The 25,155-nt window shown below is 44.9% G+C and overlaps 1 protein-coding gene and 1 non-coding gene across 2 annotated transcripts; both read right to left on the minus strand.

Moving 5' to 3' along the window:
* Positions 1-2,233: 2,233 nt before the first annotated feature.
* On the minus strand, positions 2,234-25,036 carry LOC134739850 (uncharacterized). Its single transcript, XM_063667424.1, has 9 exons — positions 24,682-25,036; positions 20,782-20,993; positions 20,528-20,637; positions 19,350-19,481; positions 15,844-16,058; positions 14,896-14,961; positions 11,069-11,566; positions 5,243-5,478; positions 2,234-2,419 (listed from the first exon to the last, which is right to left on the minus strand). The coding sequence occupies exons 3-7, from the start codon at positions 20,635-20,637 to the stop codon at positions 11,400-11,402; spliced, it is 690 nt and encodes a 229-aa protein (XP_063523494.1). The 5' UTR covers positions 20,782-20,993; positions 24,682-25,036; the 3' UTR covers positions 2,234-2,419; positions 5,243-5,478; positions 11,069-11,399.
* Positions 4,507-4,610, minus strand: LOC129041775 (U6 spliceosomal RNA). Its single transcript, XR_008503928.1, has one exon. It is a non-coding gene; the product is annotated as a U6 spliceosomal RNA (small nuclear RNA).
* Positions 25,037-25,155: the final 119 nt, after the last annotated feature.

Raw genomic sequence — 25,155 nt, forward strand, 5'->3', positions numbered from 1 at the left:
CACTGGCTCATGCCTGTAATCCCAGCACTTTGGGAGGCAGAGGTGGGCGGAATCACTTGAGCCTAGGAATTTGAGACCAGCCTGGGCAACATAAGAAGACCCCATCTATACAAAAAATAAAAGAAATTAGCCAGATGTGGTGGTGGGAACCCTGTAATTCCAGCTACTTGAGAGGCTGAAGCAGGAGAATCACTTGAGCCCTGGAGGTTGAGGCTTCAATGAGCTATGATTGCACCACTGCACACCAGCCTGGACAACAGAGTGAGGCCCTGTCTCTTAAAAAGAAAAGAAAAAAACCTATTTTTCTAAGTTCTGTGAGTTGTTCTAGTAAATAATTGAACTCAAGAAGAGGGTCATGGGAAACCCTGATTTCTAACTGGTTGGTCAAAATACAGGTGACAACCTAGGACTTGCAACTGGCATCTGAAGTGAGGGTGGTCTTGTGGGACTGAGCCCCAACCTGTGGGTTCTGTGCTAACTCTAGGTAGTGTCAGAATGGAATTGTGGGATACGCGGTTGGTATCCAGAAAGTTGGAGAATTGGTGTAGAAACTCCGCACACACATTTGGTCAGAAGTCTGTAAGTAGAGAGAAACGTGTTGCAGGAAGTCAGGGACCCCAAACGGAGGGACCGGCTGAAGCCACGGCAGAAGAACGTAAATTGTGAAGATTTCATGGACATTTATTAGTTCCCCAAATTAATACTTCTATAATTTCTTAGGCCTGTCTTTACTGCAATCTCTGAACATAAACTGTGAAGATTTCATGGACACTTATCACTTCCCCAATCAATACCCTTGTGATTTCCTATGCATGTCTTTACTTTAATCGCTTAATCCGGTCATCTTCGTAAGCTGAGGATGAATGTCCCCGCAGGACCCTGTGATAACTGCGTTAACTGTACAAGTTGTTTAAACAATATGAAACCTGGGTACCTTGAAAAAAGAACAGGATAACAGCAATTTCAGGGAACAAGAGAGATAACCTTAAACTCTGGCTGCCTGTGGGCCAGGTGGAACAGAGCCATATTTCTCTTCTTTCAAAAGCAAATAGGAGAAATATTGCTGAATTCTTTTTCTCAGCAAAGAACATCCCTGAGAAAGAGAATGCATCCCTAAGGGGAGACCTCTGAAATGGCTGCTTTGGGGACAGCCGTCTTTTACAGTCGTAGATAAGGGATGAAATAAGCCCCAGGCTACCCATGGCACTCCCAGGCTTATCAGGACGAGGAAATTCCCGCCTAATAAATTTTAGTCAGATGGGTTGTCTGCTCTCAAACCCTTTCTCCTGATAAGATATTATCAATGACAATGCTTGCCCGAAACTTCATTAGCAATTTTAATTTTGCCCCGGTCCTGTGGTCCTGTGATCTTGCCCTGCCTCCATTTGCCTTGTGATATTTTATTACCTTGTGAAGCATGTGATCTCTGTGATCCACACCCTATTTGTACACTCCCTCCCCTTTTGAAAATCACTAATACAAACTTGCTGGTTTTACGGCTTGGGGGGCATCACGGAACCTGCTGACATGTGATGTCTCCCCCAGACACCCAGCTTTAAAATTTCTCTCTTTTGTACTCTTTCCCTTTATTTCTCAGACCGGCTGACACTCAGGGAAAATAGAAAAGAACCTACATGAAATATCAGGGGTGAATTTCCCCTGATATCACAGGGGCTCTTCTCTCACCTGTCTACCTGCTTAACTGCATAGGAGAGGCAATGCACGGTGCTCATGAACAAGGCAAGCATTAAAGTCAGACCAGACTAACATTTGACTCAGTCTTAATATTCAGGTGAGCTTGGGCAAATCGCTCATTAACCCCAAGTCTTCATCATTTTGTGCATATAATGGGGATAACTGTGGCACCCACCTGTTTTTGTGAGAATCAATGAAATATTATGCTTGATGTTATTGTGATCATGATACTATCTGACAAGGGCAGTGATGCATGATAACATCAAAAAATTAGAAACTGTAATGAGGTCTCTTGGGCAAAATTCCATACAAGCAAATGACCGGCTCTACAAAGCATTCCTGCCACACTTAATTCACCATTCCCTGAACAAAATGTGCCATCTTCATTGTTCAGGTCTGTATAGTGCTGGTTTCCCTGCCTGGGCAGCTCACTCCATCCCATCCCAGCCCAATCCCCATCCCTCCACCTCCCCCTTCCCTCCCCACTCTCATACAACTCTTTCTCATCTTACAGGACTTGGCTTCAATGTCACCTTAACTGGAAGCTTCTCTCCCTCTCCAGAAGAGCTTCCCATTGCACTTGATGCATGCACTATTATTTGATCATTTTTGAGTTACAGTCCAAGTCTTTTTGTACCTGAATAACATGTTGCCCAGTCAGTCTCTCTTCCTGGATTCAGAAGTCTTTCATGGTAGGTCCAGCTAGAAGTGACAAAAAGACATTCTAAAAAAAAAAAAAAAAAAAAAAAGGATGACACAGACAGACATCAGCACTTAAAAGTTTTAAATGGTATGTGAAAAACAAAATTTAAGGGCTTCTAGGAGAAACGTAGGAGGGAAGGTGTTACTGGGAAATATGATAGAAGGTTAATTTTTATTTTATTTTATTTTTAGAGAAAGGGTCTTGCTCTATCGCCTAGGCTGGACTGCAGTGGTGCAATCACAGTTAACTGCAGCCTCACCCTCCAGGGCTTGAGCAATATTCCCATCTAATTTTTATTTTGTTTAAGAAATGCAGTCTTGCTCTTAGCAAAGCTAAAGTGCAATGGTGTGATCATAGCTTACTGCAGCCTCAGCCTTCTAGACTCAAGTGATCCTCCAGTCTTAGCCTCCCCAGTAGCTGGGACTACAGGTGTGCACTGCAACGTGTAGCTCTTTTTTTTTTTTTTTAATTTTTAGTAGAGACAAAGTGTCACCATGTTGACCAGGTTGGTGGTGATCTCCTACACTCAGGCAGTTCTCTCACCTCAGCCTTCCAAAGTGCTGGGATTACAGGTATGAGCTGCCACACCTGGCTGAGGGGGTTAATTTTTAATTATATAAAGAGCTCAAAGCAAATATGAGAAGGAGCCTAAATGCCTCCAGCAGTTGACTGGTACTGGTGAATTGTGATACATCCATATAATAAAATATTATGCAACCACGAAAAGGATTAAGATAGATCAATAGGTATTGGCACAAATGTCCACGAAATATGAAAATGTGAAGTGACGTTCAATCACCATGTACGTATCTTGAAGGATATGGCCCATTTTCTCAATAGCAATTATTTCCTGAGATAAGATTATGGGTCTAAAGAGTGAAGGAAATGTTTCATTTATTTAAAAGTATTTACTATTTTTATAATTTAATAAAAGATTAAACAGATCATTGAATTAGTAAAAGACAAAGTAACTCTATAAATAAATGGAAAAGACACAGATACCCCAGGCATGGTGGCTCATGCTTATAATACCAGTACTTTGGGAGGGGGTGGTGGGGGGATTGCTTGAGGCCAGGAGTTCCAGACCAGCCTAAGAAACAAAGCAAGACCTTGTCTCTAATAAAAATTAAAAAATAAAAATAATTGGCCAGGCATAGTGGCATGTGCCTATAGTCCCAACTACTGAGGTGGAAGGATCACCTGGGCCCAGGAGGTCAAGGCTGCAGTGAGTTGAGACTGTGCCACTATACTCAAGCCTAGGAGACAGAGCGAGACTTCATCTCAAAAAAGAAAAAAAGGACAATAAAGAAATAAAGCTAATAAGCTAACATAAGGAAAGACAAAATATGTGACAAATAGGCTGGGCGCATGGCTCACAGCTGTAATCAAGCACTTTGGGAGGCCGAGGCGGGTAGATCACGAGGTCAGGAGTTCGAGACCAGCCTGATCAACATGGTGAAACCCCATTTCTACTAAAAATACAAAAATTAGTCGGGCATGGTGGCATGTGCCTGTAATCCCAGCTACTCAGGAGGCTGAGGCAGGAGAATCGCTTGAACCTGGGAGGCAGAGGTTGCAGTGAGCCGAGATCACACCACTGCACTCCAGCCTGGTCGACAGAGCGAGACTGCATCTCAAAAAAAAAAAAAAAAAAAAAATGGGTGACAAAGTAATAATATGAGGTCTTTCATTTATCACACAGAAAATAACTTGTTAAATTATAATACCTGTGTGGGCGAAGGTGCAGTGAAATGGCCATTTTCTTGTAGTATTAGTGGTGTTTAAAATGTATATAAGCCTTCCAGGATAAAGCTTGGAAATTTTTTTTTAAATCATACAGACAGTGACTCGTTATACTGCCTCCTCCAACTCCTGGCCTCAAGCAATCCTCCCACCTCAGCCTCCCAAAGTGCTGGAATTACAGGCTGACAGCCACCATGCCTGAAAGCTTTGCAATTTACATCAAGGGTAATAAGAATGCTCATGCCCTGTGACTCACAGTAATCTCACTTCTGGAAATTTCATCTTTGGATATAATTCAACCTAAACAAAAGGCCATATGCACAAACACAGTGAAAATCTGGGAGTAATTTTTTTCTCTTTTTTTAAAAAATATGGAATGCTTCACAAATTTGCATGTCATTCTTTCACAGAGGCCATGCCAATCTCTCTATTGTTCCAACTTAAGTATGTGTGCTACTGAGGCAAGCATGAGTAATTTAAGATAGAGTGGTTAAGTGAAATAAGGAAGAATTATGGAGAATTTAAAAATCTATGCTATTTATAGGCACCTAGTAACAGCTCAGTAAATATTAACTGCTACTATTATTATTTTTATGGTAATTTCACTCAATTAAAAATTGTCATTAAAAATTACCATTGTCATGGAACATAATGTCTCCTACGGTATAATTGTAAAAACGGATACAATTTGTCACTTGGTATATGGGGGGATTAGTTCCAGCTCTCCCATTTCTGTGTATACCAAAATCCACGCATACTCGAGTTTTCGAAGTCAGTCCTGTGGAATCCACATATAACACAAATGGGAAAATTAGTGAGGTGTGGTGACAAGCACCTGTAGTCCCAGCTACTTGTGAGGCTGAGGCAGGAGGATTGCTTGAGCCCAGGAGGTTGAGGCTGCAGTGAGCCATAATTGCACCACCGCACTCCAGTCTGGGCAACAGAGTGAGACAGAAGGTTGACTTTTTAATAGAATTTTTCTGTTCACTTGAGGATATGGTCAGGATTGTGGCATATGAAAATTCTTCATAAAATAAAACTATCTAATCCAATTAATGCTGGAATTGGGAACAGCAGAAGTGTCATCTCAGAGCTACTCACAATGAAAGGTGATGTCTGGGGCTCAGGTGTGTTGAGGTCCCCATGCCTGGACTATGGGTGCTGAGTGGGATTTACTTGTCCATCCATTTTCTATATTCCAGCACTGGGAAACTAGGGTTTATCCATCTTGATAAGATGTCATTTAAATTCCACTTCGCAAGAACCACAAATGGAAGAAAGGCCACGAAACCACAGGACAGTACTTGTTCTCAAGGGAATCTTCAGCTTAGGTGGCTCTGTAAAAGAGAAATTACATTGTTGAAAAATCGTCGCAGGTCAGGTGAGGTGGCTCATACCTATAATCCCAGCCCACTGGGAGACTAAGGCAGGAGGATCCCGTGAGGCCAGGAGTTCAAGACCAGCCTGAGCAACACAGTGAAACCTCATCTCTACAAAAAATTAGAAAATGAACTGGGTGCGGTGAAACATTCGTATAGTCCCAGCTACTCTGGAGGCTGAAATAGGAGGATCGCTTGAGCCCAGGAAGTGGAAGCTGCAGTGAGCTCCGATCTCACCACTGCACTCCAGCCTGGGTGACAGAGTGAGACCCTGTCTCAAGACACACACACACACACATACACACACACACACACACACGCCCTAATCTCAGTCTGTCCAGCCTTGCCTAATCAAAAGGGCCTTCTGGTTACAGGAGAGGTATGCTCTTTTGTAGGACAGGGAGAGACCAGCAAGCTTGTTCACAGACTTTTCCTCATCCTCTGCTTAGTTTTCCAAGAACCCTCACAGTGGAAATGGAGTCTCTGGGAAAATGACCTAAATCTTTGGGTTACCAGGGGAGAAATATGCCTCCTTTGTCAATTAATAAATGGAACACCTGCCTTAAAATCCAGGGAGTTCTGCTAGAATGAATCACTCCCTAAGACCCTGACCTATGCATGGAACATGAAAAACTGAAGTTTAACTGAGCGCTGTGGATCACGCCTGTAATCCCAGCACTTTGGGAGGCTGAGGCGGGCGGATCACCTGAGGTCAAAAGTTCTAGACCAGCCTGGCCAACATGGTGAAACCCCGTCTCTACTAAAAATACAAAAATTAGTTGGGCATGGTGGTGGACGCCTGTAATCCCAGCTACTCAGGAAGCTGAGGCAGGAAAATCGCTTGAACCCGGAAGGCGGAGGTTGCAGTTACTTCTAGAAGAATTTCCATTAGCCCTTTGAAATCCTTCAACATTCATGAAGGCCAAAGAGTTTTCACCTAATTTAATCTGATGGGTATGTGACCAGAGTCTTTCTAGGGAATAGAGACTCCCAAACCGTTCAGCTGGGAAGTGAGGAGAGAATTTATTACTCAAAATCAAAGGGAAATGAAAAGAGGCCAACATAGAATGTCATTATTCTTTCTTGGCGGGGAATGGATTCCAGAGTCATTCTGTGACCTTTACATGACCTCCTTATTAGCATCTAAAAGCTTCCAGTGTAGGATGCAGCCAGCTAGGTTCTCTTCTAATGTAATAAAATTTGCTTCAGCAAATCTTATGCAGAGCCATCTCCAGACTCCAGAAATAACAGGCTATAAATTACTGGATCTCCCATTTGATATAATGAAGTATAAGCACGGTCCTGAATGACTCCTCTACATACTACTCTGGGTGGCTTGAAGTGAATTTGATACAAGAACTGGAGCGAGCGCAAAGCAGAGCTAGATCTAGGATTAATGTGCTTGGGCCCAGCTCTTCACTACTCACCTATGAGTCCAGTTCCAGAACCCAAGTAGAGGGTGGGGAAACAAGACTCCTGACTTTTTTCCCTAATGTCTACATCTCTTTCACATTTCTTATCTCCTTGCAAAGAAACTAAACAGGCTCAGCTGAAATAACTAAATGATTAAACCCTATACAGAGAATCTCCAAAGACTGACAAAATATCATTCAAAACTGTTACACAGACAACCTTGAGGATGACTTGATGTACCAGTGATCTACAATATTTGGGATCATTCCAAATTCCTGTCAAGGATCTGCCTATATCAACACAGGAGCCAAGGACCAACCATTCAAATGGGCCCTGCTGCCAAGCCTTTTTTTTTTTTTACAATGCCATCTCTTCATATTGTTCCATTTAACAAAACTGCAGCCCTTCATCTATCCTTAAGTCCCTTGGCCAATGGTACAGAGCCAGAGTATGCTACTCCCTAGCAGGAAATCAACAGGATGACCTACTAAACACCATTCAGAAGATGCTAAGACCCATGAATTGCATCAGGAAAGAAAAGACAAAGAATTAGTCAGACAGGTACATGCTGTGCCAAAAATGCACTACAGCCCCCACCCTATTCTGCCTAATCCTAGCTGGGCTGACACAAACCTGATGAGACAGGCCTATAAGATCTCAAACTAAAACAGAAACTCCTGAACTGGGTTCTTTTGAACCCAGGAAGCAGCAGTAAATCATTAAAGAACAGATAAGTTCTTAAGGTGACGGAGAGTTTCAGATAAATGGAATGCTGGTAGAACACACGGCCCAAAGGAGCAAAAGTTAATCTAAGCCCAGGTAGAACCTTGTTTACTAGAGTATTAGGCATGGGTTGGGGCAACTATTCTAACCAGAGAAACTGGCTTCAGTGAGGGCAAGTTGGCAATCCAAGGTATAGCATGCATAGGGCTGGCAAAATTCAGGGTGACTGAAGCAAAACTTCAGAACCAGAAAGACCACATCTGGGGGTAAAGCACAAAACTCTCAAGAGACGAATCTTTGTAAGAGTGAGGCAGAACTATATAGCAGTTTTAGGAGATCTGTTGGTGCCTAGCAAGAGCTCCAAATGGGCTATATGCAGGGATGCAGGCTGTAGTCTCAGGAGAGGAGGTTCACAAAAGTCATTCAGTCCAAGACCTCAAACTATGTTCTCTACTAAAAGGAATCAAGGTTCCCTAGAGAAATGGCTGACTCCATGTATGGTGCAGTATATTGATCCTGGAACATCTTTTTTGCCAGAAAGCAAGGAAGTCATCAAAGTCCAACAGGATCACGTCAAAAAGACATGAAAGTCAACTTGAAGAGATAATTATTAACCTAGATGAGACAATGTAAGCATCCAAAACAATAAAGACTGCAATGGCCTGAAATACATCAAACGCAAACAATAATCTATGAGTTCATAATGGTATTCAGAAAAAAAACTACTGGTCATTAGAGGGAAGGTTACTAGGTCACTAACTTCCTACTCTGAAAAGTGACTTAAGATGAGAGGTAGGGTGGAGAATTAGCTATTTATTCAGTTTTTCCTGTACAAACATAAATTTTTAGGGAGATTGAAGCAGATGAAACAAATCTGGAAAAATGGAGGTAACTGCTTAATCTGCGGATTGGGTGCATGGAGGTTCAACATATTTCTTTTGTGTATATTTGAACCCCCTACAAAAAAAGCACAAGACAGAATGTGAGCCAAGCAGCTTAGGGTTTAGGCAAGGCTTCTGCCTACAAGACACACTAGCATATGAGGGGTAGTTTTAGCCCTGATGGGCTGAGCCAACTGGAGGTATATAGGGAGGTGCTAAATTGCAGAGGTTATCATGTTGCCCAGCACTTGATCAAATCCTAGATCCTAGGTCTGCTTGGTAGCATGCTTCCTAGGTAGTGGATCTGAGGCTACCTATAGAACTTCCTTTGCAGTCATAATTCGCTCAGAAACTACAAAAGTGCTTGCTCTTGAAAATGGAGTCTTTGTCCATTTCATGCTTCTATAAAAGAATACCACAGACTGCATAATTTATAAAAAGGAAAAAAGGAAGGAAAGAAAAAAGGAACGAAGGAGGGAAGGAGGGAAAAAGGGAAGGAGGAAAGGAAAGGAAGGAAAGGAAGGAAAGGAAGGAAGGGAAGGAAGGAAAGGAAGGAAGGGAAAGAGGGAAAGAGGGAAGGAGGAAAGGAGGGAAGGAGGGAGGGAGAGAGAGAGGGAGGGAGGGGAAGGGAAGAAAAGGGAGGAGAAGGGAAAGGAGGAAGAAAAGGAAAGGAATAAATTTTATTTCTTAACAGTTCTGGATGTTAGGAAGTCCAAGGTTGAGGGGCCTGCATCTGGTAAGGGTCTTCTTGCTGCATCATCCCACTACAGAAGGCAGAAGGAAAAGAGAGTGCAAGAAAGCAAGAGGGCAAAAGGGGCTGAACTCTGTTTTATAATAAGCCCACTCTGTGATTACTAATCTATTACCACAATAACAACATTAACTCATTCATGAAGGCTATTTTATTAGGCCCCACATCCCAATTGTTGCATTGAGGATTGAGTTTCCAGCACATAAACTTTGGGGGACACATTTAAACCACAGCAGAGCACTTATGTTAATTCAACCAAGAGGAGCTGGGAAAATCAAAGGCATGAGAAAGACAGCAAAAGCTAGCACAGAGAAATGCACAGGTTAAGGAAAAAAGTCACAATGAATCCTGTAGTGCAGGCTACTTTATCAAAAGCACCTAAAAAAGATCTCATTAACTCCCCCAGCTCACCTCCACCCACATCTAAAGAGCCACACACAGCACCACCAAAGGCAGCACAATGAGAACAGCATTCTCCTCAACAGACACGCTGGGAGTATCTAGACACCTGATCTCAATAGCTCCAGAACAGCCCTAAAACAGCTCCTCCCTAACCACCACTCAAGTCACCAGCTTGGAAAGTATTCAGAAAACCCAAATCCTGACACACCACTATGAAACAACTTAAAACAGCAAAGAACAACCCATTTGAACAGCAATGCCAGCTGCTGGGAAAAAAAGGAACAATGAGTAGAGGAGAAACAGACCTCTTGGGGTCCACCAAGACCCAGTCTCTCAGCTTCAGCACTTTCAAATGCAGAATCCATACCCCTCTGGGACCTGTGGAGCTCCACAAGGCATGTTGTCCTCAAAGATAAATGAGCAGGCAAGCTGGCTAGAAAACCACTAAGGGTATTATTCTTTAAAGAATCTTTATAGGGTCAAAGAGGAATGGGTCTTAACTGGCTATGTGAACTCCCCACAGATTCTGAGGATGATGTCAGTATCCCTTTCCAGATGTGTTTAACACTTTGCAGTCACTTGTATTCCTGCCACTGAGTGCCAGTGCTTTGCTAATTTGAACTGATTCCAGCTCACGCTGACCCCAGCTCCCTGGATGTTACCATTAGCCAAGACTGTCACCCTTACTGTACCCTTTCAAAGAGTCCTAAAAACAGCTCTTCACCTACTCTTCCAAGACAAGTAAAAATGTCTGCCAAACAAATGGGGAAAAACGATTCAGAGAGTGAAAACAATTAACATACTAACAAGACAGCAAAAAGCAAAGGGGGAGGAGAAACTAGGAAAATCATGTATGGGCTCACACCTATTTCCAAGGCTGGGCTAATGTCCTTTTGCTCATGTCTGAATAAGGCACCAATTTTAATCTGCTAATGAAAAAAAAAGAAAACGAGAAAGAAGCAGGACCAGGCCCAGCACGGTGGCTCATGCTTGTAATCCCAGCACTTTGGGAGGCCAAGGCGGGTGGATCACCCAAGGTCAGGAGTTCTAGACCAGCCTGGTCAACATGGTGAAACACCATCTCTACTAAAAATACAAAAAATTAGCCAGGCATGGTGGTGCATGCCTGTAAATCCAGCTACTCAGGAGGCTGAGGCAGGAGAATTGCTTGAACCCGGAAGGCAGAGAATGTGGTGACCTGAGATCATGCCATTGCCTTCAAGCCAGGGCAATGAGAACAAAATTCGGTAAAAACAAAACAAAACAAAACCACCATAAAATAACTCAGACTTAATTAAATACAACCCTAGTGGTGAATGACTAAAGATGGATTACTCATAACAGAGATAACAGTCCAATAAGAATCCAAGAATCTTACCTTTTAATAACAAAAAAATCCTTTCCTTCGAAAGTAATATCCTCTCAAGGCCAGGAATTCCATTAGTAGAAAGCCTTCCTAAAAAACAAAATTCCTGGCCAGGCATGGGTTCACGTCTGTAATCTCAGCACTCTGGGAGGCTGAGGCGGGAAGATCACTTGACGTCAGGAGTTCGAGACTGGCCTGGCCAACATGGTGAAACCCTATCTCCACTAAAAATACAAAAATTAGCCTGGTGTGGTGGTGGGCACCTGTAATCCCAGCGACTTGGGAGGCTAAGGCAGGAGAATTTCTTGAACCCAGGAGGCAGAGGTTGCAGTGACCAGCAAGGTTACGCCATTGCACCCCAGCCTGGGCGGTAAGAGTGAAAACTCCATCTCAAAAAAAAAATAAATAAATAAATTCCTTTGGGAAGGCCTTCTACATAAAAATCTTCAACATGAGACTGGAAAAACGGGTATGGGATCATCACCGGACCTTTGGCTTTTACAGCTCGAGCTATAAGAACAAAAAGAAAAAGGGATATCATTTAAACACAGTATGTAGAAAAGAATAATTATTGAATCTGTACTGGTCTTTAACTTTTACACTTTGATCTTTAATTCTGTTATTGTGATTGAGTCCAAAGAAAAATAGTACAAGTAAAATAAAAAGAACACCAAAAATGCTAATATTCTGTTTACCAAAGTCTGTAGTGAAATATCCCATTAAATCCAAGTGCAGTGACTCCCACCCATAATCCCAGCACTTTGGGAGGCTGAGGCGGGTGAATCTCCTGAAGTCAGGAGTTCAAGGCCAGCCTGGCCAACATGGTGAAACCCCAACTCTACTACAAATACAAAAATTAGGCAGGCGTGGTGGCAGAGGCCTGTAATCCCAGCTACTTAGGAGGCCGAGGCAGGGAGAATTGCTTGAACCCAGGAGGTGAGCTTGCCATGAGCTGAGAGATCATACCACTGCACTCCAGCGTGGGCGACAGAACAAAACTTCAACTTACAAAAAAAATACAAAAAAAAAAACTAAAAAAAAACAGCTAGCAGGTGACATTTGCTACGGGGAGCCTAGGGATATGATCTTGCTGCAATCCTTCCATTTTAGTAAATCTAAACAGTGTGAATCCATTCTGTTTCGTCCCCACTCCACTCCAGAGCCAAAACAAGAAAATCAATTATATTTCTATTTCTTTAAAAACATATCTAACTAAATCATCTAATTAAAAGATGATATGCATGGTTCCATACTCTAAAAGAAAACTTATGTCCTGCATATCATGGACATTTGATGAATGCTTATTCAGTTGACTGGTGTAGACTTCAATAATAACCTGTTCAATGCATTATGCCAGATGAATCTTGCATCTCAAAAGTAGAACAAATATGGTTCTTTCAGTTTTGTCTACCCATAAATGCAATATTTACTAATAAAAAGAAAATGAGTTTATTGTTCTAGAGAGTATGAGAATTTTGACAACATGAATTCTCCTGTCCTAGGACATGATTAATACTTAGAGGCATACTATTTCATGTGGAAGCTACCATTAAATCAATGTTAAGTGTTAATTACTTCACATAATCTTCTAATCTGACTTAAGACTGAAGATGTACCTCATGAAGCTGATTTATCAAGTTGTAAATCTTCACCTGTTGAATTCATAAGTTCATGTCTGAAAGGTGGGAATAAATACTTAATATTCACTAGGCAATATTCAGCAAAGTAATATCCACTAGTACATATTTAATATTTCATCATGAACTGTGGGTGTGAAGAGAAAAGACAGGCTGGGCACAGTGGCTCACACCTGTAATCCCAGCAGTTTGGGAGGCCGAGCCAGGCAGATCATGAGGTCGGGAGTTCGAGACCAGCCTGGCCAACATGGTAAAACCCCGTCTGTACTAAAAATACAATAATTAGCTGGGCATGGTGGCAGGCACCTGTAATCCCAGCTACTCGGGAGGCTGAGGCAGGAGAATTGCCTGAACCCAGGAGGTGGAGGTTGCAGAAACCACGATCAGGCCACTGCATTCCAGCCTGGGCAAAAGAGCAAGATTCTGTCTCAATCAATCAATCAATAAAAATATAAGGAGGAAGCATTTACTGTGTATTTATATGTCTGGTATTATGTGAAGCACTTTACTATCTTATCAAACCTTCGGGACAGATCTTCAGTTCTCATGACCACAAAAGAGGATACTAAAGCTCAGACAGGAGAAGAGACATGGCCAGCCTGTGTTCCCAGGGCCTATGGTCTTACCACTAGGTTACAGTGTTTCCAGGTATCACATGTTGTGAGATTTTGCTTTAAAATGAACCAAAAAAAAACCAAAGGTGAAAAAGGCATAAGCTATTAAAAAGTGGGAGAAACACTAAGAGAACCTTAAGCATGTAACTAAAAATATTATGGAAATGTTATTGAATTCATTAGCAAATTGAATGCTAGGTTTTCATTGAGAAGTAGGTTATATTACTCATGATGAAGAAAAATGTTCATTTTAATATATCAACATAAATACCATCAATATGGTTTATCATGTTTAAATGTTCACTTAAAGCAATTCAGTTAAAATTCTGCATATCATACAATTTTATAGTTTGCTAGTAGGTTACAAGTAAATAGTCATCCAAATAAAAACATCATGTGTTTTCCACTGGTTGTTGCTCTTTTTAGGTGAGCATTTGAAGTATACCAACAGAGAGAGGATAATAACAAATCGCTAATTTCTTTCATCATTATATAAAGGTGGTTTCAGGATAGAATAGTATAAGGGCAATGATGAATCTGAAATCTAACATCAATTCAGTGATGCATCAAGATAAAAGTAGAGACAATAGGGGCACCTTGGTGAGTACTGAACATTTTATTTATTTATTTATTTTGAGATGGAGTTTTGCTCTTTTTGCCCAGGCTAGAGTGCAATGGTGCAACCTCGGCTCACCGCAACCTCTGCCTCCTGGGTTCAAGCGATTCTCCTGCCTTGGCCTCCCGAATAGCTGGGATTACAGACATGCGCCACAACACCCGTCTAATTTTGTATTTTTAGTAGAGACGGGGTTTCTCCATGTTGGTCAGGCTGGTCTCGAACTCCCGACCTAGATATCTGCCTGCCTTGGCCTCCCAAAGTTCTGGGATTACAGGTGTGAGCCACCGCGCCCAGATGAATTCCAAATTTAACAAAGCAGACTAAGAGAAACAATTCATTTAAAAAAATAATATTTGGCCAGGCATGGCGGCTCACACCTGTAATCCCAGCACTTTGGGAGGCTGAGGTGAGTGGATCAGGAGGTCAGCAGTTCAAGACCAGCCTAGCCAAGATCATGAAACCCCGTCTCTACTAAAAATACAAAAATCAGCCAGGCGTGGTGGCTGGCGCCTGTAATCCCAGCTGCGCCTGTAATCCCTCTGCTGAGGCAGAGAACTGCTTGAACCCGGGGGGCAGAGGTTGCAGTGAGCCGAGATCGTGCCACTGCACTCCAGCCTGGGTGACAGAGTGAGGCTCCGTCTCAAAAAAAAATAAATAAATAATTCAATGAAATCCCTAAGATCCAGGGCTTTGCAATAAATATGTAAATAAATTTCCAATCTCCATACTGAAAGTTTAAAAGAAGTGCTAACTAATAATTAAAGAAATACAACTTTTCCTCAGCTTTGCAACAATCTAGAAACAAAGTGTGTAGACACTACAAAGCACCTTACAAGGAGAAACGTGTAAGGATGGCATGACTTGCCGGCAGCCCTGGGCTTGTCCACGGTACCCCCATGATGAACAGTAACTCCATTGTGTAAACGCCCATGAACATAAGATTACAGGACTTTTCCAGTTTAGACATACCATATTTTCTTTCAGACAATTCTTCAATTTGTTTATGTAGATCAGCGATACAATTATTCCATTTCTCTGAAAATCAAGCAAAAGTTGATTCTCAATAATACGTCCCTATGTCAGAGCAGCACTAACATATAATGACTTATTTCATATATTTTACATTCTAACAGTCCATATCATTTTACTGCTTTCAAAAAAAAATTTCCCTTTTTTGGTGGTTCTTAGAATTGGTTTAATGGGAAACTATTAGAGAAGCTGAAAAGCAGGAGGGCAGAAAAGTTCAATCATATTAAACACAATAACAGGGAGGTCACAATGAGGAGGTCTCCAGGGGTCTTTTAGCAAACTTCCTAAAACATGTCTCAGCTGTGTGAAATAAGACTTTACAGCAGCCAGGTGCAGTGGTGCAGGCCTGTAATCCCAGCACTTTGGCAGCAGAGGCAGACGGGTCGCTTTGAGCTCAGGGCAACAAAGCCAAAACCCCCCTCCCTACCCCCACCCCTACCCTGTCCCTACCAAAAATACAAAACAGCAGGGCATGGTGGTGGGCGCCTGTAGTCCCAGCTACTCAAGAGGCTGAGGCAGGAGAATCACTTGAACCCAGAAGGCAGATGTTGCAGTGAGCCAAGACCACGCCACTGCCAGCCTGGATGACAGAGCAAGACTCCACCTCAAAAAAACAAAAACAAAAACACAAGGTTAAGAGGGACCCCAGACCTTGCAGATACAAGTTTAAGAGGGACCCCTAAGCAAAAAATGCCAACCCTTTTTCTCCCAATCATTGAAACACCAGGAGGGTGTAATAGTTTTGCAGCCAAGCTGTAGCAGACTGATGCCCCCAAGATGCCCATATCCTAATCCCGCGAACTGGTGAACATGACCTTATATGGCAAAAGGGGCTTTGCAGATATAATGAAGTTAAGGGTCTTTGGCTTTTGGGGTTGATGTACTCACCTGGATCCTTATAAGAGCAGAGCAGGTGATGGAGAGGGTGGGAGGTGTAGTGACAGAGCAGGAATCTCCAGTCATTTGAGACGGGCAGCACCAGCTGAGGAGAGCAGGCCACCTCCACGGCCAGGAAACGGATTCTCCCGCAGAGCCTCGGAAGCCACCGAGCCTGCTCCCACCTTGACTCAGCAGGACTTACTGTAGAATTGTGGCCTTCAGACCTGTAAGGGAATACATTTTGGTTGTTTTAAGCCACTAAGTGTGTGGTAATTTGTTGCAGCAGCCACAGGAAACTAGTATTGTAGTGAAGCCTCAAAACCCCCCTGAAGGGGCTGGGCTCAGTGGCTCATGCCTGTAATCCCAGCACTTTGGGAGGCCGAGGTGGGTGGATCACTTGAGGTCAGGAGTTCAAGACCAGCCTGGCCAACATGGCGAAATGCCATCTATACAAAAAATACAAAAATTAGCCGGGCATGGTGGCACATGCCTGTAATCTCAGCTACTCAGGAGGCTGAGACAGGAGAATTGTTTGAACCCAGGGGGGCGGAGGTTGCAGTGAACTGAGATTCCACCACTGCACTCCAGCCTGGGTGACAGAGCGACGCTCCATCTCGAAAACAAAACAAAACAATAAAACCCCACCTGAAGGTTTCCAGTTCTGCCAGCAGTCTCCCACCCAACCCCCAGAAGCAGACATTCCATTGCTGTGGGCCATGGACAGGCAGAAGGAAGCACCTCCTCATGGCAGAGGCCTACCCAGGAGAAACCCAAGGGAAGGCACCGCCGGGCTGGCCCCTCTCTGCCAAGGCCATATTCTTTTTTTTTTTTTGAGGCCCAGTTTCACTCTGTCTCCCAGACTGGAGTGCAGGGGCACAATCTCGGCTCACTTCGACCTCTGCCTCCCCAGTTCAAGTGATTCTCCTGCCTCAGCCTCCTGAGTAGCTGGGATTACAGGAGTGTAGCATGCCTAGCTAATTTTTGTATTTCTAGTAGAGATGGGATTTTGCCATGTTGCCCAGGCTGGACTCAAACTCCTTGCCTCAAGTAGTCCACCTGTCTCAGCCCCGCAAAGTGCTGGGATTACAGGAGTGAGCCACTGCACCCAGCATTTGCCAAGATCTTTGATGGCGGGCTTTTTCCAGGTGATCAGTCCTTGTCTGGTCTGGCTCTGCCCCACTCTCCTTCTCACCTAGTTGGAATCCCTAGCTACTTTTCAGTAGAGGAGAGTGTGTACCCTAATCCCAGCTTGGTTCAGATCTGCATTTAACTCATGGAACCTGGCTGCTCCCCAGGTCCTGAAGAAAAAAAGGGTCTCTCTGTGGGTATGATAAAGGATGGGCCTGTCCCCAGGACCCTGTGAGAGGGAAGCCCAATGTCCCACCAGGTTGGCAGAGCTGGGGAAGGGAAAGTGTTATGGTAGCCCCAAGAAAAAAAAGAGGCAGCAGAGGGAGCAGGACAGCGCTCACATGGAACTCATGCCACTGCCTGAGTGAGGGGAGGGAGGAGTGCACGCCAGTGACGTCAGGGGGCAGAGAGGCGCAGTTCCAGGGCGGCTTTCCCCCTCACTTCCTGCCATGTTACTCTGATCGCCTCCAAGTGAGCCTGCCCACTTTGTGCCCAGGGGCCTGTAGAAAACCACAGCTCCCCATGGTTACGGCCCCAGGAGTGGGGCAGAGCAGGGAGGAGTCCTGGACAGAGGAGAGCAGGGGCAGGAGGGAGTGGGCCTCAAACTCCAGGAGGGGGCCCTTCTCATGGGTCCTGCTTTCTGGCTTTTCCTTCCTTACCCCTGGGCTGATCATTCGGGGAAGAACTGAGACAAAGTTTCTCACTCTCAGGCCCAAGCGGTTTAATTACTGGGCCCTTAGGGAGGTGTGAGCCCCCTGAAAGGATGCAAGGTTTTGTTTCGTTTTTTGAGACAGAGTTTCGCTCCTGTTGCCCAGGCTGGAGTGCAGTGGCGTGATCTCACCACACTACAACTTGCGCCTCCCGGGTTCAAGTGATTCTCCTGCCTCAGCCTCCACAGTAGCTGGGATTACAGGTGGCTGCCACCAGGCCTGGCTAATTTTTTGTATTTTTAGTAGAGACAGGGTTTCGCCATGTTGGGCAGGCTGGTCTTGAACTCCTGACCTCAGGTGATCCGACTGGCTCCGCCTCCCAAAGTTCTGGGATTACATGAGCCACTGTGCTTGGCCACGATGAAAGGTTTTGTGTGGAGAGCATGTACATGCCTTTCTGGGAAAATAGTCCATAGCTCTTATTCTCAGCAGGCTTCACAGTCAAAAAAGGTTAGAACTCTTGCTACAGAGCTGTGGAAGCAGCTAGGTGAGGGGCCTGCCAAGGGCACTCTGGGCACTACCTGGGCACTCTCGAGCCCATCATCCCCTAGGCAGGCTGCACTGCTTGGTATTTGCAGAGCTGAGGGGGTGGGGCATGTGGGGACTGTGAAATCGCCCTGAGATGACCCACAGTCCTCAGCTGGGAAGTGAGTGGTGCATCTCCTGCAGCGTCCTCCATCCCTAGAGCCATGGGGCCAGGAGAACTGGCCCTTGCAGCAAGTGAAAAGCCTATTATTGACTCCCTCCCTAGCCATGTAGACAGTGAACCAAGACACTCATATCAGGTAAATGCCTTGGTCTCTGTCACCGAGGTGACCAGTAGGCATTCCCAGATACAATGAAGGTCCTCACACCAAGATAAGCACCTGGCCACCTGAGGAAAGAGAAAGGACTATCTGAGGGGATGGGGCTGAGCTGGGTGTGGAGTGGTCCTTGTGGGTCTTGGTGAGTGGGAGGGGGAGCAGCATGAGCCAGGCCTCAAGGTAGAAGGACAACCAGGAGACAGCCTGGAAAAAGTGCTGGACCCACAAGGGCTCAAGGCTAGCCAGAGGGAAGGTGGGATAGGCTGCAAAGTCCTGAGGTCTGAAGATTGGCCCTGGCAGGAAGAAACCAGGTAAGGTGGGGTGTTACCTACACCCTCGGGGCCAGATGCAGGCCAGAGCCAGCCAATTACCAGGCCCTTAGGGAGGTGTGAGCCCCTTGAAATGATGCAAGGTTTTTTGTTTTTGTTTTGGAGATGGAGTTTCGCTCTTGTCGCACAGGCTGGCACCTTTGCCCAGAGCAGGCACCAAGATTTCTGGCTCTGGGTGTGACCTCAGTCTGGGGAAAAGCCCCAGCCCCCACCAGGACCACCTACCCCCTAGACTACTTCAGGTGCTGAGCCCAAGCCAGGGGCAGGAAGCTAGACTGATGCCTAGGGTAATCCCAACAAAGTCCCTGGTTCCCCGCAGCTATGGGGCTGACGGGGAATTACAGCCCAAACCCCAGATGCTGGCTCTCAAACTAACACTGAGCCCTCAGTGCCCACAGGGAGATACAATCAGCGCACTTTCCAGATGGGGAAATGGGCTCAGAGAAGTGCAACAGCCTTGCCCAATGCCCCAGACCAGGGCTCCAGGCCCAGAGTGTTCTTTTGTCACTGTGTCCAGAGGGCAGCAGCTGCTGTGATGTACCCACTTGAGCCTGGCAGCTTTCTCCAACTTTGGAAGCGCAGGAGCATGGCCCCTGTCCACAGATGCACCTGGCATGAGGCGTGCCCAGAGGGAGAGAGGCAGATGAGTTTCGTCTCCTCCACTGGATTGGGAGGGCCTAGAAGGAGACAAGCATCTGCTTGAGAAAGCAGTGAATAGTGAGCAACCTGAGGCAGTGCCCCTCTGGATGGATCCACAGTGCCTGGATGGAACCTGGCTCAGACGGAGCTCAGTTCTGCAGGTCCCTGAGGCATGGAGAGTTCACAGCTACCAAGTGTAGGAATCTGGATTCAAAGCCAACAGCGTGACTCCAGAGTCCCTGCCCTAGCCCCTGGACCACCCTCGCAGGCCCATCAGATGCCCAGGCCAGCAGCACAGCCGGCCAAGGCCAGGGAAACTTGGGGAGCCTCAGAGCACCCCCAGGTATTCCAATCTCATCCTGTACCCCTGCCTGTCACACTTCTTCCTGCTTTAACCTCAACCCCTACACAAAGCCTGGGCCACTTAATGTGGCATCAGAGGCCTCAATAAATCAGAGTCTAATCTTGAAAAAAAAAAAAAGACTTAACAGATATACAATTGCACGTTAGAATGCTAAAGACCATAAGCATATAACAACTTAAAGTACATATAAATTCAATATATATCCAATCATTGTGACTATGACACAGTAGAATATTAAAATACTATTTTCAAAATGTATACAAGCTTAATGTTCTATGTATTCAAAATACAAATCATCAACATAATTTGCCACTAATATTCAGTCCCTTCACAGGACACATGATTCACTGGGAGTTAATAAATTAGCAGCCGGCAGGCAGTGACACACAGCAAAAATGAAAACCAAGAGGTGAAATAGTTCTGAAATAAAGGTTTTAAAGCTAACAGAAATCACTAAATTACTAAGTCATTAGCACTAATTTTGAGCCAACTAACTAATATGAGATGATACAATGTCCTATACTTTGGTAAATACAGACTATGTTTAAACAATGTCTGTAACGTGACTTTCAAAATGCTCCTGGCTTTACAAAGATGTGATTAAGATGTAGTAATACATGCTAAACCATTTCCCCCTGCAGAGCATGGGGTAACTTTCATCAGTCACATTGAGAGTCCAGAAGATAAAGGAAAAGGTCGTGGATTTCGCTGAGAACTTACCAGAGTTGAACTCCCTCATTTTCCGTTCCCCAGCATTGGCGGGTTCTGGGACTGGTGGCTGTGGTGGCTCGTTGGTCTTTGTCTCTTAGAAGGTGGGGAATAATCATCATCTTGAAAAAGAAAAAATGGTCATTACTGAAGGAACCATCTTAGGTTACAGCCATCTCTGGGTCAATTCCCAACATTCAAAAGCTGAGCAGGGCTTTAAAGCTATCTTATTAATAATTATTTCTGTATTGCGAACTTCAGCATACTTTTTTCTAGTTACATTTGAAATGTTATTCTTTTGGGATGTGCTCAAGTGAATACTGCTTTTTCCTCTGTCTTGCTTCATTACTTTTTAGTTTGCTTCATTCGAATCATCATTGTAAGTCTCCCCTTCTCCTCAAATAACTTTCGAATTGCTGCCAAGAACTATGTTCTATTTTAAGGCTTTTGAGAAAAAACTTTCAATGAAGATAGCCACCTAAAGGTATACAAACATAGAAGAAACGGGATAAAATAAAGCTTAGATTGGAAAAAATATTTAAGATTATACAAAATTCAAGCATAAACAAGGGAAGCTGAGTAATTTTATGTTCAAATACTTTTAACAAGTGCAAAACATGTAGGCTTAAAAAAATAGACCTGGCCAGGCATGGTGGTTCACTCCTGTAATTCCAACACTTTGGGAGGCCGAGGCCAGCAGATAACTTGAGGTCAGGAATTCGAGACCAGCCTGGCCAACATAGTGAAACCCCCTCTCTACTAAAAATACAAAAATTAGGCCAGGAGCGATGGCTCATGCCTGTGATCCCAGCACTTTGAGAGGCCGAGGCGGGTAGATCACCTGAGGTCAGGAGTTTGAGACCAGCCTAACCAACATAGAGAAACCCCATCTCTACTAAAAATACAACATTAGCTGGGTGTGGTGGCACATGCCTGTAATCCCAGCTACTCGGGAGGCTGAGGCAGGAGAATTCCTCGAACCCGAAAGGCAAAGATTGTGGTGAGCCGAGATTGTGCCATTGCACTCCAGCCTGGGCAACAACGGCGAAACTCCATCTCAAAAAAAAAAGAGAAAAAATTAGCCAGGCATGGTGGCGCATGCCTGTAATCCCAGCTACTCGGGAGGCTGAGGCAGGAGAATCGCTTGAACCCAGGAGGCTGAAGTTGCGGTGAGCCGAGACTGCACCATTGCACTCCAGCCTGGGTAATAGAGCAAGACCCTGTCTCAAAAAAAAAAAAAGAGACAGAGAAAGAAAGAAAGAGGGCTACATTATTTATGAAACACATACTGTTAACTCAGTCACCAGAAAGCCTGTGTATAAATGAGCAGTGAGATATTCAAGCACAGCACACACACACTTCTCAGGACAGCTGTCGTGAGAGTTCCATGCTCGTTTCCTTCTGGATATATCAGCAACTCACTCTGCTATGATCCTGCAATACATCTCATGTTAGAATTAGAGACATCTGGGCCAGGCACAGTGGCTGACGCCTGTAATCCTAACACTTTGGGAAGCCGAGGCAGGCAGATCACCTAAGGTCAGGAGTTCAAGACCAGCCTGGCCAACATGGTGAAACGCTGTCTCTACCAAAAATACAAAAAATTAGCTGGGCATGGTGGTGCGTGCCTGTAATCCCAGCTACTCGGGAGCCTGAGGCAGGAGAATCGCTTGAACCCGGGAGGTAGAGGTTGCAGTGAGCCAAGATCGTGCCACTGCACTCCGGCATGGGTGACAGAGCAAGGCTCTGTCAAAAAAAAAAAAAAAAAAAGAAAGAAAAAGAAAAAAGAATTAGAGACATCTGGATGAAATCAGCTGCCAGTCTCGCAAAGTGTCAGGTAACATCCTATTAAGATTGCTGCTTACACGTCATCTATAAAATACTGAAAATATCATTTTAAGAAATCTTTTTTTTATTTTGAGACAGAGTTTTGCTCTTGTTGCCCAGGCTGGAGTGCAATGGTGCAATCTCGGCTCACTGCAACCTCTGCCCCCTGGGTTCAAGCAATTCTCCTTTCTCAGCCCCGAGTAGCTGGGATTACAGGCATGCACCACCACGCCTGGCTAATTTTGTATTTTCAGTAGAGACAGGGTTTCTCCATATTGGTCAAGCTGGTCTCGAACTCCTGACCTCAGGTGATCCACTGACCTTGGCCTCCCAAAGTGCTGGGATTACAGGTGTGAGCCACCATGCCTAGCCAAGAAACCCTTATTTGAAAACAAGCCAGGCACGGTGGCTCATGCTTATAATCCCAGCACTTTGGGAAGCCAAGGCAGGTGGATCACTTGACGTCAGTAGTTTGAGATCAGCCTGGGCAACATGTTGTAACCCCATCTCTACTAAAAATATATTTTAAAAATTAGCTGGGTGTGGTGGTGGGCACCTGTAATCCCAGCTTCTCAGGAGGCTGAAGCAGGAGAATCACTTGAACCTGGGAGGTGGAGGTTGCAGTGAGCGGAGATCATGCCACTGCACTCCAGCCTGGGAGACAATAGAAAGACTCCATCTCAAAAACAAAACAAAACAAAACCACGAAAAAAAAGACTCCATTTCAAAAACAAAACTAAAACCAAAAACACAACACAAATGTAGTATACAAATGAAAATAATTACTGTGTTAAACACAGTTTCATAGAAAATAAAAGACCAATCAAATACAATAAGCTGCCTTTTTAGATGGGTATGTTATTCTTCTTTTACAGCTAAAGAAACGGGCTCAGAGAATGTTATTTGATTGGTCCGTGTTGCATCTCTGGACAGTGCAGCTGAGATCAGACTTTATGTGTAACTCCACTAGCCTACCAGGGTGCCTCTCATAAAGGTAAGAAATGTAAATTTGGCCTAATACACCAAGTTGCCAGGGCAGCACTGGGTCAATTCTACATACAGTACATCTATGTTCATCAAGGGAAACCTTAAGGGAAAGTGAAAATGCTTCTAGAAGGCGACTGGACACCAGCGCCTTTGTTTGTTGCCTTTGGGCTCTTCTTCTAAGGCCAACAGTGACCTGAAATTATTGACTGACTTTTCCAACCAAGTGGACAAAATGGTACCAAGGTCGCCAACATCAGACAAATTCACTTGAGGGCCTTATCTATGTGCTTTGAAAGACAAAACTGCTTTTGTAAAGGATACTGTATTTCAGAAAAACATAATCATATTAACAACTAATAACATGTAAAATGCTGATGTGTTGAATGCTACTTTAGAAAAACATGTTCAAATCTAGGGAAAAAATTTGATACAAAACTACGTGCTAGCTAGCTAGCTATCTAGAGACATGCTTTCATTCTATTGCTCAGGATGGGAAGCAGTGGGATTATCATAGCTCACTGCAGCCTTGAGCTCCTGGCCTCAAGTGATCCTCCTGCCTCAGCCTCCTAACTAGCTAGGGCCACAGGTGGACACAGTTATCCCTGGGTTTTTGTTTGTTTTGTAGCGACAGGGTTTCACTACATTGCCCAGGCTGGTGTCAAACTTTGGAGTCTCGCTGTGTCGCCCAGGCTGGGGAGCAGTGGTGCGATCTCGGCCCAATGCAACCTCCGCCTCCTGGGTTCAAGTAATTCTCCTTTATCAGCCTCCCTAGTAGCTGGGACTACAGGCATGCGCCACCACGCCCGGCTAATTTTTGTATTTTTTGTAGAGACTGGGTTTCACCATGGCCAGGCTGGTCTCCAACTCCTGACCTCGGGTGATCCACCCGCCTTGGCCTCCCAAAGTGTTGGGATTACAGGAGTCAGCCACTGAGCCTGGCGGAGCACTTTCTTATGTTATTAAGTAGCCTAATCCAGGTGGGGCGAGGTCCCTCACGCCTGTAATCCCGACAACTCTGATGGCCAAGGTGAGAAGATCGCTTCAACTCAGGAGTTCGAAACTGGCCCGGGGCAACATAGCGAGGCCCCCCACCAACCATCTCTAGAAAAAATACAAAAATTAGGCCAGGTGCGCACCGCGCCCGGCTAATTTTTGTATCTTTTGTAGAGACCCGGTTTCGTCATGTTGCCCAGGCTGGTCTCGAACTCCTGAGCCCAAGCCATCCATCCTCCCGCCTCGGCCTCCCAAAGTGCTGGGATTACAGTAGGGCCCAGCCAGCCTCATGTTTTATTTAGCAGTCCCTCCCTGTTGCACACTTGGATAGTTTTTAAATTTTTTTAGACAGGGTTTACCTCAATCTCGCAGGCTGGAATGCTGTGGTGGGATCATAGCTCACTGGAGCCTTGAACTTTTGGGTTCAAGTAGCTGGGGGGCTGAGGTAGGACTACAGAGATGGGGTTGCGCCATGTTACTAGGCTGCTCTTGGCCTGAAGGGTCCTCCCGCCTCGGCCGCGCCAGACATAGTTTTCTATTTTTGACCAAGATAAACACTGTGCTGTGTCTGAATTTTTCAGCTACCCTTCTTTAGCCGGCAACACACAGGACCTGGCGGGGAGGTCGCTGTTACCAGTCCCCACTCTGACTAGAAGACTGCCCAGCTCCAGGCACTGTAGCGCCCCAGTGACGTAGCCAAACACCCGCGCCTCTGACGTCGCCGAAGGCCCACCTCTATGGTGTTGGCGAAGACGCGCCCTTGTGACGTCACGGAAGGCACGCTCTTGTGGCGTCGCAGGGGACCGCCACTCACGCGGAGCCAATCGGAACCC

Source organism: Pongo pygmaeus, chromosome 6 (genome assembly GCF_028885625.2).
Source record: "Pongo pygmaeus isolate AG05252 chromosome 6, NHGRI_mPonPyg2-v2.0_pri, whole genome shotgun sequence".
NCBI classification, from domain to species: domain Eukaryota; kingdom Metazoa; phylum Chordata; class Mammalia; order Primates; family Hominidae; genus Pongo; species Pongo pygmaeus.